Source organism: Eulemur rufifrons, chromosome 17 (genome assembly GCF_041146395.1).
Source record: "Eulemur rufifrons isolate Redbay chromosome 17, OSU_ERuf_1, whole genome shotgun sequence".
Lineage (NCBI taxonomy): Eukaryota > Metazoa > Chordata > Mammalia > Primates > Lemuridae > Eulemur > Eulemur rufifrons.
In genome coordinates, this window is record NC_090999.1 from 28,764,558 (window position 1) to 28,781,200 (window position 16,643).

The 16,643-nt window shown below is 39.7% G+C and overlaps 1 protein-coding gene across 6 annotated transcripts in view; it reads left to right on the top strand.

Annotated features, from left to right (window-relative positions):
- Positions 1-16,643, top strand: part of GHR (growth hormone receptor) — a 244,667-nt gene that overhangs the window by 214,715 nt on the left and 13,309 nt on the right. For all 6 annotated transcript variants that reach the window (XM_069492797.1, XM_069492798.1, XM_069492802.1 and 3 more), the window contains 2 exons: positions 8,220-8,349; positions 14,420-14,592. In XM_069492797.1, the coding sequence (XP_069348898.1) occupies positions 8,220-8,349; positions 14,420-14,592 (303 nt within the window). The remainder of the gene's footprint in view (positions 1-8,219; positions 8,350-14,419; positions 14,593-16,643) is intronic.

Below are 16,643 nucleotides of genomic sequence, written 5' to 3' on the forward strand. Positions count from 1 at the left end.
GAATGGGAGGGAGGGAGAGAGACAAATTTAAAAAATACAGTTCAACCACCGAGCCCATTTCATTCAGGGTGACTTTAGCTCAGAGAGGTGGAATAGTTGGATGGACTATTAATGAAAGAAATTGAACTCCCCAAATTCCAACTCAGCACTCTTTCTAGATAATACATTTTTTCTGAAAAGAGCATTGCCAACAAACCAATAGAGCTTCTGCTGTGATTTCAGAGTGCCCAGGACACCAGGGAAAAGTATCAGGTAGCATTCTGTATGTTCCGGAGATCCTTAGAGAGCCAGCCCCATAGTATCTGCATGAGTCTCTTGTAATTCTGCTTTCCTTATGAGTGGCTTCATAGACTTGCAGCATTCTCTTTTAATTGTTTCTCAGGAAAATGCAGAGAAAGCCTTTGGAATTTTTTTAATTTTAACACTAATATGTAACAATATAGCAACATTCTCCTGTTTTCTAGAACTCAGGCTTTGATAGCTATGACTGTCTAGAACACAACCACAGAAAATCACCTCTGAATAGGTGATGGAAATAGCTGTCACCAGTCACCACCGACAGTTGGATATTTCATCTAGTACCAATGGACTTATAATTACATGTTTCAGCGAGTACTAATGAACTTATAATTACAGAAAGAATTTCAGATTTAACATTGTTCATCATTTGCTCTTCTTGGGTAATGGCAATTAACAAATCATAAGCTGGCAAGCACAACTGACTGTGAGGATGGAAATAATAATAGAGAACTATTATATAGTGTTGACTCTGTACTAGGTATTGTTCTAAAAGCTTTACATATATTAGTTCACTTAATCTTCACAATAACCCTATGACCTACTGTCATTATCCCCATTTTACAGATGAGGAAACTGAAGAGGTTAAGTAATTTGCCCAAGATTACACAGATTGTAAGTGATGGAGGTAGGATTGTAACCCAGGGAGTCTGGCTCCAGAATTGATGCTCTCCAGCCTCTACCTAGTATTATCAAAAGTAATTTCCTGGTAGCTTCCATCAGTTGTCATGGCAACTCTCAAGATAAAAAAATTTTATTGTTTTTAATAAATTATGTCATGCCTGGGAAGGAATTTCATGGGAATCATACAAAGCTGCAGTCAAAGCAAAGAGTGAAGCTACTTAGTGTGGGGCAAGAGGCCTGTCTCTCCCAGCAGCCCTATACATATAGTTACTTATGTAACAGTTACACTGTAAGTCAGTAGGATAGTCCCTGATCCCCATGCAAAATCATACAAATTGTTAAATGATGTTTGCCAGGTTTTGTCAATGATTCAGAGAACTTAAAATATATTTTAGGAAAAAAGAATTTCAAAAATGGTTACCTGGAAAATACAGTTCTGTTGATCATCTCATAATCCATGCTGGATAAAGGAAACATTCTTGCCTTGCTTTGAGGGAATTACAGACTAACATTTCTATTAATTTTCAGCTTTCATAGAGGCACGATTAGCTTCATGTGCAATTCTCAAACTGAAAGTGGTGACGCATTAGAAAATCAATTTACGGGATTGCAAGCAGCATCATTCATAAATTGAAATCAGAATTCATTGCAGGCAGTAAGAGTAATTTGAAGATATTTCATATACATATGTATGTTTATATATCACATAAATGGGTACATATTTATTTTAAAATTCAAGTATAAAAATATATATATAAAATATTTCTTGCTGGGGGTCACTTTCAAACACTTTGAAAGCCACGAGTGTAGTGGTTTAGAATACAGACTCTGAAGCACAACTGCAGGGTTGGAATCGGGTCTGTACCGCTTAGGAACCAAGTGATCTTGGGCCAGTTATTTTACTTCTCTTTGCCTCAGTTTCCTCATCTATACAATAGTGAGAATATCAGTACCTACCTCATTCCATAGTTGTAAGAGTTAAAGGAATTAATATATATCATGTGTAGGCCAGTGTCTGGCACATGGTGACCTCTGAGAAGTCATAGTTGTTATCATATTGTCATTTCCCCCTCCATTCTGCAGCTAAGAAGGGAACTTGGAAAAGCAATGATGTGGAATGCAGTTAACTTTCCCTCGTGGCAGAGTTAGATCTTCACATCTTTGCACTTGAAGCCTTTGAGCATCATGCATGTTCTATTCTGTAAAATTGCCTTACCTGAATATAAAGGCTAAATACAAAGATGTTTTTAAATCACTGATACATTTAGGCTCATCAGTCACTCAAAGATTTTACCCAAAGCCTGTGCAGGCATGGTCTAGGAAGTGGACAAATTCTGCTGGAATCACCATCTTCTGTTTATTATTTGTTAGAAGGAATATTACAGTTTCACCACAGTTGGCCTTGACCAGTGTGCTTATGCAATCCTCAGAACATATGAAAGCTATTTCAGTTGACAGTATTTCCTCACTTTTGGCTTGTGTTCAGCAATAACCATTTTTTATCCAGATCAGGGTGAATGAGCATGCTGTGACTCTTCTACTCTTCTAAAACTTATCTTTGATTGACTGCATATGCATATTTCATAGCAGAATCCAAATCTACCACCATGGGCCAAAAGTCATTCAGTTCAATATGCTTTTCTTTAATTACCGTATGCTCCTTATCATTTGTCATGCACATATAACCACATATTATGGTTTGGTCTTAATCATTTCTGTCATCATTGACAATTAAAAATCACGCATGAAGGTCATCTACCTACCCTATAAAGTTGTTTTCTTTAGTATGTCATTGTACAAGTTTAATTCAGTGGGTCTTCCTAATTATATTAAGGACTGTTGTTTTATTTTCTTTCTTTCCTTAGTGTTTGTCTACTGCTCCTGCAACTCAAAAAGAAATTGTCAACTGTATATTTAGTTACATTTTGGTCAAAGGGCAAGGTTTCCCCTTCAATCCCCTACCTCACACAACTTATCTAAGTCCCCTACCCTCTGTTCAGGGGTAATAACAACTGTCTAGGACTGTCACCAGTGGATGGTCCACAGGACATGGTGCGGTGGAGGTGCTCCGTTTAAGGGAGATGACCACTGAGTGCCTTCTGCTCCACAGTTGGAGCTCTTGGCAGAAGATTGTCCTTTCCCTTCAAAGACTCCTATTCCTCCTACCTTCCCCTGCCTCTTCAGTTGCTCCTCTTTCTCCTTCACTCCTAGCCCTAAACCCCAAGCAGACTTTAGGAAATTGTATGTGCTTGCATTTGGTTTTTGTTTCTGCTTTGTTATGATTTGAGAATAGAAAAGCATCTCTGGTGAGAGAACAGAGGGTAAAAACACAAATGAACACTTCAACATATAACTTCAATGTATAACAGCTGCTTGATATGCTCCCTCTTTGTACTCTCCGAGAAGATTGTCTTCTTCCAAGGGGGGAAAGTGACTAGGCAGTGAAGAAGGAAGCCAACTTCAGCTTGCCCAGCCAATCTGACCAGCAAAACAGTCATGGTCACTGTCAAGGTTATATGTTGCAGCCAGCAATTTCCCCCAGTTCCCTTTGACACTGTCTCTGTGTTAGTGTAGATTTGGACATAATATCAAGTTTGATTATCTTTCAATACTGGAATTTAGTAACCTCTTCAATTTTTTTAAACAAAAATTTCAATAGGAATACCAGTTTAACATCTTCTTAATTAGTTCTTATTGCCATTTATAAACTATAGTCTATCAGAAATTTAGGCAGAACTACCATTTAGATGTATCATTTTGCACATGTATTTAAAATAGCTCTGAGTTCTGCAAGTGTTCATCATGAAGCATTGTTATACACTTCTGGGGTGATAATATTCATATCCTCCCTACACCTTCCTGAACTAGGCTTTCAGGAGTTTACACCAAGTGTCCACTCTTGATACATAGCTCTGCTACAACTGATCAGGAAATCTAACAACGTGGAAAGCCACCTTTTCAGTCTTTCATATAACTTTATTTCTCTACAGAAGTGGTTCTCAACCTGGGCTACACATTGTAATCACTGGGGGAACTTTAAAAAAATCTTGAAACCCAGGCTGCATCCCAGACAGATTGATTCAAATCTCTGGGAGTAGGCCAAGGCATCAGTATTTTTTATAGCTCCCCCTTGGATTCCAATGTGCATTCACAGTTTGGAATTGCTGTTCATAGGGCTTGCCAGTTTACTGAGAGTTGAATTAAGAGAACATCTGAGCTTATCATTTCCCTTCTGAGAATTTTCTGAAAAGCAAGAAAGATTGTTGAACAAAAAAGCTACAATATTTTGCTAGTGTGAATAGCTTAGATTAAAATCATATAGACCTGTGTTTTAGTCCCATTTCTGCTACCTATAAGAGTATAAATGTAGGAAACTCCCTTAACCTCCAGTTTCACCCATTTCTAACTGGAAATAACACCCAGCTTCTGGAGTTTTTGTTAGTGTTAAATGAGATAATATGTATTCAACATGATGTAATAAGCTTAAAATAATCATAAGAGAGCAGGAAATATTATTGGTTCAGAAATGACTATCTGTTCATGGGTGATCAGAGAGGACCTAAGAGTCTGTACTTGCCATTTGTTGTTTTATAGTGACATGAAAAAATAACATTCTAATAGGATTTTTAGACATAGTCAGAAAGGTGCTCATTTTAAGATTGTGCCAGTACCTCTCAGACTTGGCAAACCTCAGGGTGATACTAAGGATTTGGATTTTATGAATGATGGATATCTTCAGCCACAGGGGTACTAGTTGAAGCAGGAGGTCCCTGAGGAGGAGCTAAGCAGTCAGCCACAATACAGTTCTTGCCTCCAAAAGAGGAGTTATGCACTTTCCCACATTCACTGTGATACATTACATTTGCTAAGAAAAGTGGCTTGTGTCATTCTTGAATACTGCTTTCAAGATCTGATATATTAGATTCATATTATCTGTATAAATAGCATTCATACATTAAATATTTAGTAGAGTTAATAATATTTCCTACCCTTACTCCAGATTATGCATCAGCTGGGTCCTCTGCTTCAGGCTCTCTCACAGGCATGCAATCAAAGTGTCAGCCAGGGCTGTGGTCTCATCTGAAGGCTAAACTGGGGAAAGATCGGCTTTTATGCTCACTTACACAGTTGTTGGGAGGATTCATTTACTCAGATGAACTGAGGACCTCCACTTTTTGCTGGTTGTTGTCCAGAGATCACTCTCAGTTCTTTGCCATGTGGTTCTCACCCACACAGCAATTTACTTCATCAAAACTGGCAACAGGGTGAGTCTGCTAGTGAGACAGAAGTCCCAGTCTCTTGTGACCTAATCATGAAAGTGACATCGCTCAATGCTGCCATATTCTGTTGGTTAGAAGCAAGTTACTTAAGGGAAGGAAATACATAAGGCTATGAATAACAGAAGGCAGGAATCACTGCGGCAACGTTAGGAGCTGCACGTAACAGCACACACCCAGCCATAAAAGAAAGGGGGAAGGAAAGAGGAAGAAAGGAGGAATTTGGAAGGGAAGAAAAGAAGGGACAAAAAGATAGACATAAAAAAGAAAAAGAAAAAATAGCTTTCGTGTAGTACATCTAAATCCGGGTTCCATGTGTAGGCACACACTTCATCACATTAGCACCACAACCATAAATTTCCTATTTCTTATTTAGAATAAAAGGACCATAAGGACTTTCTATACATCTGGAGTTAAAAGGAAAACAGAATAAACATAAGAATACTAAGTTAAAGTAAGCAAAATGTGTTTCAAATTAGTTCCTTTTTAAGTTTTTTTTTTACAGCTGACAAAGACTTTTTTTTAATTTGTTTCAAGTTTTGAGTTGGGTTTATTATTCTTGCCATGATGTGACACGCATATTATACAAGGGATATAGAAAACTGGATGTCCTTTGCATTTGTTATTCTCTGGTTGTTTCAGCTCAAATACCAAAATTATGTTTTTGTTTTGTACATTATTGTTAATGGTTGTATATGTCTCTTAATTGTAAAAGTGAAGTTGTATAGTACCTTGTATCTCATCTAGTCCAGGCTCTCTATTGAAGAAAATGAAGCCCAAATGGCTTGGGAAAGTCAAGGTTAAATAGTGTCAGAGCCAAGACTAGAATACCAAATCTCTTAATTTCTAATCTAGTTCATTTCTTTTTACCTTCTGTGCAAATGGTCAGAATGTGAAATATTCTTCTCAAACCTGCAGGCATAGTTGTGGTTTAAATATGTTTTAATGATCACTAATTTTCTAAAAAAGACCTAAAATAGCATTTTCAATGCTTGAGCTAATAGAAAAGTACCTTTATCCATGTACTTTACTATATGATAGGTGTTCAACTAACAAAACACTCACGTTTCTCACTGTTCTCACTTGTAACAATCACACAGGCTCCTACACTTCCTTGGGAGTGCTTTGGGAAGTGTTAGTCAATGCTGACCACATCAAGAGGGCTGTCCCTCTGCCCTTGGTACCAAGGCACATCCTATCCATGTGCAAAACTCATGTAAATTTCTCAGTTCATACAGGAAAAGGAGTATTTCTTACAACAGTATGACCATGGGATTTTATTACAAAAAAAAAAGTCCTCCTATCACCAATATGTCCTCCCAGAGATAAAGACATATCTGCAACTCAGGGTTTTCTGAAGCTTCACTTGCTTATAGCCAGACTATTCAGGGCAAGGGGTACTCTTAAACAAGGACACATTTCCCAAGCCTGAGCTTCTTCACTACATTAATATGGGTACTAGTGAAGGGGGGCGGGGGTGAGCTCTCCATTTCCTAGCCTTATCATCTCTTCTTACTCTGCTTATTTTTCTACATAGGATCCCCACCTCCCCCAACCCCCACTAGAATGGAAACTCGAGACCAAGATTTTTATCAGTTTTTCACTGCTCTATCCCTACATCAGGGCCTGGCCCAAATTTGATGTTTAATAGTATTTGTTGAATGAATGTCTGAATGATGGATTTGTTTAGGTTTGTAGTATCACATCCCTTAAGAGTTTGTTGCTAGAGGAAAAAAGAGGCTTGTTTTTGGTTCAGAATACAGGGTATCTACCTGGAATTTAGAATCGGGAATTTTTATGTGTTTTTTGTGTATTATTTATTTTTTAATTATCTTTTAAAATATTCAGAAAGATGATTTAAGATTGAGAGCTGCCCTAATGCCCAAGAATGAGAGTTTTAGATTAGAGAACAAATACATTAAGTTCACAATCAAATTGATAACTAATCATATAAGAAGCAAAAAAAGAAGAAGAAGTGAAGAAACCTGACCATCTCCAAAGTGGTCATGGACATCAGAGAAATGATTTACAAAATCAGGTTTCGCTTCAGAATTGTCTGTTGCACATGTATAGCTGCAGATTTCGTAGATGCAGAGGAATTTTGGTTAATATCCTTGGTACCAAGGCACATCCTCATAGAAGGCATTCTCTACTTCCTAAATCAAAATTAACAAATATGTACACATAGTTGTTTAGAGTTGGCATCTTTTTAAGGAGTTTACTGGCTGATCTTGTGAAAGAATGCAAACATAAGTGACTTTTTGTCAAAATCTATAAAAAGAAAAATGGTCCTGTAGTGGATGGATGCTGTAGTCCCCACGCCAGATCCCCTCTGTCCACCTGATGTCAGCACAGCCATATATGGTGCCCAGTTGCCACCGTGCACATTGCTGTGCACACTCAAGTGCCTGCTGGCTAGGCAAAGGCCCTCAGCCCTTGTGCAGGTGCAGCCTAGAAGTGCATGGATGCTCATGTCTCAAAGGAATCCCTCCACAAGTGGGTCCTGACAGTCAGTGGATGAATGTCCCAGCCTCCTCCCATCTTGTAGGACAATGATGAGGCTCATTGTACACAGCTTCTCAGAGGGGCCTCATTGGGGTTGGACCCCATTTGGCCACTGTGATAACCAGTTCAATCACACACACATTATTAGCTGTTCTCTTTTCCCGTCCCAATCTCCCCATTCCCTCACGTCTAGTTCCTGGGGTCACCTTCCAGATGAACTACCTGTACCCAAAACCTCATCTCTAGCTCTGATTTCTTATAAAGGCCCTAAGAAATAATGCTTGAGATAAAGACAGAATGATTTGTCTCTGGAATCAAGGGCTGACACTAGCAAACAATAGGTTCTGAAACTATGACCTGTGAGAAAAGCTTTTGTAGAAGACATTGGCATCCCCTCCTAGATACAGAATATGCTGGCTTCGTCCTAGTACTTTCTTCTTTCTACTTGAAATATGTGTTTTGTTAGGACGAGATATGATCCTCCTGATTTCATGCCTTGCCTTTTTTTTATTCTAGATTCTTCTGGGAAGCCTAAGTTCACCAAGTGCCGTTCACCTGAACTAGAGACTTTCTCATGCCACTGGACAGATGGGGTTCATCACGGTTTAAAGCACCCAGGATCTGTACAGCTGTTCTATATTAGAAGGTGCAGCCTTCATGCCTTTCTGATTTTTCTTTCCATGGATGTGCTGACTAAAATATACTGAGTCCCATGCAGTGTAGGAACAGAAGTGATTTATTTTAATAACCTGCAAGTGTCATTCATTCATTTATTGAAAAAAATTAAGCCCTTACTACGTGCTGGGTACTATTTTAGACACTGGAGTTAGAGCAGGGATTCCAAAAAGATAAAAACCCTGGTCTCATGGATATTTCTTTCCAATGGGAGGAGATAGGCAATAAAAAAATAAATAACATGTCAACTGGTAATATAGGTTAATAAGGAAAATAAAGCTAGAAAGAGGATAAAGAGCATTAGCACTGTGTGTGTGTGCATGTGCGTGACAGCATGTGAGAGTGAGTGTATCAAAGTGTGAGTGAGAGTGTGTGTGGACACGCATGGGTATGTGCATGTGAGTGAGAGAGTGTGTGTAAGGGGCTTGAGTTCTATTTGAAATGGGAGTTCACAGGAGCCCTCTTTAATGTGGTATGTTAGAGCAGAGACATAAATGAAGGGGAGAGGCCATGTGAATGTCTGGGGGAAAATTTGTCCAGGCAGAGGAAATTGCAAGTGCAAAGGCCCTGGGGCAGCATTAGCATATTTGAGGAAAGCAAAGGACATCACAGATGGCACAAGATTGAAAATGGGGAGAGTGACATGGGAAGGAGACACAGAGTTACTTAGGGACAGACTATGTCAAACAAGACTTTGAATTTTACTTTATTTGTGGTAAAAAGCCTTAGATGTTTTTTGAAAAGATATATTGTCTAAAAGATACATCTTGGTTTGTATGTATAGCATAGACTACATTCTTCCTTAATTAGATATATTCAACAAAGTATTTTATGTTTTTATTTATTTATTTATTTATTTTTGAGACAGAGTCTCACTCGCTCTGTTGCCCGGGCTAGAGTGAGTGCTATAGTGTCAGCCTAGCTCACAGCAACCTCTAACTCCTGGGCTTAAGCAATCCTCCTGCCTCAGCCTCCCGAGTAGCTGGGACTACAGGCATGTGCCAACCATGCCCGGCTAATTTTTTCTATATGTATATTTTAGTTGGCCAGATAATTTCTTTCTATTTTTAGTAGAGACGGGGGGTCTCGCTCTTGCTCAGGCTGGTCTCGAACTCCTGACCTCGAGCGATCCACCCGCCTCGGCCTCCCAGAGTGCTACGATTACAGGCGTGAGCCACCATGCCCGGCCTAACAAAGTACTTTAATACTTTTCCATTTTTACCAATGATCCTGTGAAGTGACAGGGGAAGAGTGAGTGAAACAAAGATTTCTTAACATAGTTACCACCCAAATAGTTTCTTTCTTTCACCTCACCTGCCGTTATTTCCTTTTCTGTTTACTCTTACATTGTACCTTTTTACATTTTTTTAATTTTAGGCTTAAACACTACGTTATTTCTTCTTTTCCACCCAACCCCCAGGGAAGGCCTAAGCCAAGATTCAGAGGCCCCTTCCCTTAGGCCCTTATTGTTCATTATTCTGAGGATGATGCTTTCTACCCCATAGAGGAGCTTGGAAAAGGAAGAAAGATGCGGTGAGCAGTTGACGACATGAGCTCAGGGGGCCACCAAACCTGCCCTTCAGCCTGGCTCTGGCACTGTCTTACCAAGTAATTCTCAGCATTGTCTCCGCACAACTCGGCCTCCTCATTTGCACCATAGAGATAGTAGACTTTCCTCATGGATTCTTGTGAGGATTTTATTAGACAATACATGAAACACCCTTGGCACAGTGTGTCACACATAATAAGTACTAAGTAAATGGTAGCTATTATTCTTATTGGTGGTACAATAATAAGAATTTAAAATAATAATGATATAGGATGCTAATTCCTGGGCTGTAAAGATTTTTGATTCTTTATCATTTGTAATTATTCATGTGCTATAAGACCATTTTTAATGCAAAGCTGGGTTTTTAATTTGCAGATAACAAATACTTCAAGTTAGCAACCAAGGCTGGCCTTCGCCACCTTCTAGGTTTGAGAGAAGTCTCTTGGACATACCCCAAAGGGCACACACAGATGAGGTGATTGGGCACTCCAGTGCACTATTTTTTTCCTTGCAGTTGACACTGCAGAGAGATAGGGGCCAGTCAGCAAAGATGATTTGTATAAATACATTGAGACATGAAGTTAGTATGTTTGGTAACACTTTGTAATATGTTTGGAATTGATTATGTTATTCGTAAATGAAGAGAGAGACTTAGTAAGTGTAGTTTTCATGCTTTACTTCAACAACTCAGAGACCCAGCTCAATCAAAACAAATAAAATAAGCTATTTGTACAGGTACAATGAACCAAATTGAAGAGAGAAATAGCAGAATAACATTTTGAGCTGGACTCACTTTATGAAAATGGTTTTTTCGCCACATGAATAATCACCAAATCCGAATGTGAGCAAAAAGAGATATCCAAAGGTATTAAGGTGTCACAAATATATATTTGTCTCTTACTGTCATCTGTCATAGCCACATGACTCTGTCTGCAAGTCTCTTTTGCGGTCCCCAGTCCTTTCAGCATCCCTGGTCCAAACCCAGGCTCTGTACTAATAAGGGTGCTGCTGAAAACGTGACCAGATGCTGGGAAAATTTCAGGCATATTCAGAAGGATGTCTTAGGTTTTGCCCTAGTGGAGTTTGGAATCCCAGGGGTAAAAATTATCACATCCTTAAACACCCCAAGTGCAACCTCATGATTAAGGGCCAACCAAAACTTGCAAAATCAATATTTTGTGTTTTCTACAAAACTATAGCTATTTTGAATATTATAGCAGAAGCCCACAGCCCAATTTATCTGAGAAGGGCTGAATTGAGGCCTTAGGAGTATCGGGACTGGGCTGCACTGATCAGGGGACATAGTTATTAGACTTCCCATTGCCCACTTACACAAAGAGGACAATTAAATGCATTTTCTAACTCTCGTCATGGTTTCTGAGAATTCAGTGAAAACTCCTGAAACTATAGAATCATGCTTCCCATCCCTGATGCAAAAATAAAACTGTAACATGATTTTATCCAAAACCAGAATCAGTGAAGGCAGAAAGGAGCAGAGAAGGGGTGGTGCAGTGGGCATTCAGTTCTCTGGCCTGGCCTTGGCATCTAAAGCATAACGGGATCTAAACACGTCGGGCTGTCAACAGGACAGTTCAGGCACAGCCCCACGGGCAGTCACATGTTTTCCTTAGCTCTGCTCCTTGCCAGGTGAGCTGGCAGAGGAAGCAGCCTCAACGTGTCAGGGCAGCTGATTCAAAACAGTCTCAGCCTCCCTGTGATGGAGATGGTGCCAAATTCAGCCTTGGAGCTTGGAGGGGACACAGCATGAATGCAAATCACAAGCATGTCAAGGGGAGGCCCTGGGAAACATGTCTGAGCTGCTCTGCTCTCAGCTCCTTGCATGTAAATGCCTTGTTTCCAAAGGAAATGGGCATATGGATGGGCATATGGGTGTATCCCCCACTTCTGCCATCCCCACCCAAGCCCTCCTACCAAAATTACCCTGGCCTTATGAAAGAAATTTCATTTTTCATGCAAGGTTGTGGGGGAAATTAGAAGGGAGAAAGGGCATTGTTATTATACTTTTTTCCCCTAAGGAAAGTGTTAAATATTAAGCCAAAATGACATGAAAACAGTTGCCCTTAAAACATAAATGTTTTATTTTTATGATTTCTTTTCCAATTGATTACCTTTAGATGGAAAATATTTCTTTTGCTTTTTATTCTGATTTTTAATGATAGTCTCTTCCTACAGTTCCCACTCCTTCTATTTCATGAGATAGTCTGGGAGTAAACCTAAAGCACTTAATTTGGGGGAGTAAGAGCAGGAGAGAGTAGCTGCCATAAATTGGCTTTGGTCATCTGTATAGAAATTCAACCCAGTGAAGAGAGATGGCAGAATATCTGTTTTATAAGTCCATTTGTTTAGATTTAATAGTTTAAAAAAGTAAGTTTTGAATATTTATTTAAAGTAAAATTCAACTTTGGTTAAGGAAGAATGAATTGAGAGTTATGTTTTGAATTAGCTGTTCCTGATCCATCTATGCTTAAGATAAGTGCTTTAAGTTGTTTGTCCTGTGGAGTTAATGGATTTGGGATAATCTAAACAAGGGTTTTTCACACAGCCCTCATGGGGACCAGGGTACTGACGTGCCAAAGTTGAGAAATTGTGTGAAACACAACAGTGATAATCTCCATGTTACAAATCCAGACCTGCTAAGCACCATTCGGCATCTTTAGAACATCTTAATGCTTTGAGTTTTCTAGCTTTTACACTATTGATTATGCCAAATGTATTTGATATCTCCTCTACTGGTATATGAAAGACTCATTCCCTGGGCAATCTTGTTAAGACAGTCTCTTCAGTGCACTTTTATTTAGTTTGAATGTCAATCAAATTAACCATAGTATAGTTCAATGACCCACTTATCCCTAATTTTTTAAATCTTTTTCCTGCTACTCTAAATATATGTATGTGCATTCACACACATACACACAAACACACTTTATCCTGTCTTCTATCATTTACCCACTTACTTTTCCCATCAGGGATGAATATCCCTCTCGTCCAAGGGTATGCAACTTCTAAGAATCTCAACCAGAATTTAAGTAACAATTCACTGTCTTAGACCCGAGAGTCTCTGCCATTTTAATCCCAAGTTCTTTCCAACAGCTGATGAGCAGCTGTCTCAAGGACCCCCTGATACTGCACAAGTTCCTCCTAGTGCCAAACAGACCAGCCTGAGAAACAGCTGTAAAGAAGACAACATGTGTCTTCTCCTCCCTCCCTTCCAGGCCTACAGTGTCTTCCTCGCCCATTGCCACCCAGCACCTGTCCCAGAGAGGGATGGTTCCAAACCTGCACAGTCTGGCCTGCCGGCCACAGGCACCTCTGCCTGCACAGGGTCATTCCTACCTCCCTCTTCCACCATGGAAGATTACATGATTTTATGTCCCCTTGAGTTATAAATCTTCTCAACTGATAAGCTAGTGAATAATAAGGGGAGAAGGAATGACCCCACCCACCCAAGTAGCAACTCTAATTTAAGAAAATTCTTTCCTGTCATTCCATTGCCTCTTGCTCCCTTCACCACACCCATGCCCATACTTCCTTCCTTCGCTGTCTTTAACCCATTTGTTCCCTCCCTTTGTTTCCCTGTTGCCATCTATTAAACTTGTACCCATCCTTTAAGGTTGCTAAAAACCCCACCTCCACCTTGAAACCTTCCATCATGAGCCAGAAAAATCATTCCATCTTCTGAACTCTTAGGGACCCTGATGGACACTGCTAATGAGCACTCACTCACACTCCTTTGTAATATGGTTTTTTAGGTTTTTTTCCCCCTGAGGCAGGAGTAATTCTTTAGATATCTCTCAGTCGCCCAGAGTATATAGCACAGTGTTCTGTACATGATCAATTCCCATTGAATATCAATGGAATGAGTGCAAGAGACCAAAAAGAGCACTCACATGGGAATTTCTCAGTCTTCTTGCATCCTGAAGTTAGGGACTTAATCTTATTTATCATTATATCTGCATAGTGCTGGTGCCAAACGTAATATATCCCTCAGCCTGGAGCACACATCAGCTGCCTCCTCACTCTCCCCCACCATGAATTGGAGAAACATCCAGGTCCAAAGCTTCACTGTTTCTGGGATCCTGTGGGAATCTGTATAATTTGGAGATTGACTCTCTGCACTATTTTAATAAAGTAACATTTTTAAAAACCTCCCTAAGCTCCAGAAACCCTAGAACCATCACGTAGAATGGGCATAATATAATACCTACCATAGGAATCACTTAATTTAGGAGCTGGCATAGCATATGCATTCAATAAATGATGCTTTTATTATAGGCAGAAGTACCTAATGGCCTCCTAGTAGCCTTTAGACACTGATGACACTGTCCACAGACATGGAAATGGTGTTGCTAAAATATTTCCTCACAAAGTATTTGTGTTCCAGTTTATTGAATCTGACTGTCAAGCACCTCACTTTGACTTAAGCTGTGGCATGATTTTTGGAATGATTATCCTTTTTTATTCTCCATTTCAGGAGCACTCAAGAATGGACCCAAGAATGGAAAGAATGCCCCGATTATGTCTCCGCTGGAGAAAACAGCTGTTACTTTAATTCGTCATATACCTCCATCTGGATACCTTACTGTATCAAGCTAACTAGCAATGGCGGTACAGTGGATCAAAAGTGCTTCTCTGTTGAGGAAATAGGTAAATCACAGGTTTGTGTTTCGTTTGACATAGGTTCAGACTAAGTAAGTGGGAAAGCCCTCAATGTCCAAATGTAACCAAGTAGGAAGACTATAATAGTGCTCTATCAGTACGTGGAGATCTGTTTTGCTGGAGATGGGATCAGCTGGTGAAAAAGAGGAAAAGGGCAGGAATAATTTAAGTTGACTCTAACATAAAGCAGCCTGGCAGTAAATGTTGTGCAGAAAAGAATGGGAGCCTTGTGGAGTCTTTTCCTTTAGATCTTTAAAGCTGGATTACATTCTTGTGTGCCACTGCAAGGGGTGAACTTAATATACTCTTAAGATTCCTTCTCTCCTAATTGTCTAATATGATGATTATATTCAGATCTACTGGGTTTTGACCTCTATCATTGCTATAATCAAAGCCTAGATTTTCTTTATCACAAAGTATAATAATTCTGGAATTTTACATTTACAAAACAGCCATGAACCATTTAAAGACATGTTTATAAGATCTCAAAACAAACATTGGAGATCATCAGCTCAATGGATTAAATGAAAGTTGCAAACAGAGGACCCTTCACCCATCATATGGACACAAGGGGAAAACAAAACAAAGCAAAACAAACAACTATCCATGCTTAGTATATTTGTATTTATACTACAATGGTATAAACAGCAAAATAGAATCAAAGAAGGACTTTGCGTAGCTGATCTTGGCGCCTCAAAATCTATCCACATAAGCTCATTTGTTGCGTATAGGAATTCCTTGGTCATTTGTCTCAGATGTGCTCCTCTCATATGTGGTTCCCTGGGCATCAGCACACTGGAAGAGACAGGAGAATGCAGCTTGAAGCTGCAGAAAGAAACAAATAAAATCCTATAGTTTGGGTTTGAGGGAAAATATTGAGAAAACTGTAACAAGCAAAAACGATAACTCAATTGCATAGTTGGAGAGACAATTTCATATATGTCCTAACATCCGTGGGTGTAGCTATTGAGCTGTAGCTAATGGGATAGTAGAAGGGGGTAGTATAAAGACTACTGGGTTAAGATCTGTGTTCTAACCCCATCTCTGCCAATAACCAGCCCCCCTCATTTACCTGGCTGACTTGCTCTGTGTCAGGCACCGTGCTGGGGGGTGGTGGCTATAGAATGAGTAAGATACAGTCCAAGAGGGGAATCAGGCATGTACACAAATAATTTTAGTACAACGTAGTAGGTGCTGGACTCAGGGTGTGTGGAATGCAGAATGACCAAAGTGGTGACCAAAGGCAAGAATTATTGACTGGGCCTGAGGGATGAGGAAGGGCTACATAGAGAGAGGGTGGCAGTTCAGTTATCTCTTAAAGCATGAGAGTTGCCAGCTGTCACAGTGGACTGTGCCTTCTAGCAGCTACTAGGTTCTAAAAGTGACAAACAGCACAGAGTGTTCAAGGACCCAGGAGCAGTTAGGCAGGCCTACTGGCCAGCTGGAGAAATGATCAGTGGTCTTGTGAGCTCCGCAAAGGAAGGTGGACTTTATCTTATTGCCACAAGGTAATTTTGTAGATGTTTAAATAGGGAAATGACCTGAAGATAATAAGAGCTAATGCTTACAAAGGACTTACTGTGTGTCAGGTATTATAATCATGTGAGATAGATTCTATTATAATTCTCATTTTATAGATGATGAAACTAGGGCTCAGAGCAGTTAAATGACTAGTTTAAGTCAAACAGCTGGTAAGTAGGTAGCGCTGGGATTTGGACCTAGATAGTGTAGCTCCAGAACCCATGCGCTCTCTCTTGAGGCCACACAATAACCACCTGTCATGTTATTTATGCCTCAGTTTCTGAGATTTCTTCTAGCCTGAAGTTAGGGACTTAATCTTATTTATCATTATATCTGCACAGTGCTGCTGACGCCAAACATAATGCCTCCCTCAGCCTCGAGCACACATCAGCTTCCTCTTCACTTTCTCCAACCATGAGTTGGAGAAACCCAGGTCCAAAACTTGACTATTCTCTGGGATTCTCTGGGAATCTCTATAGTTTAAGGGTTGACTGTCTGCACTGTTTTAATAAAAGAAT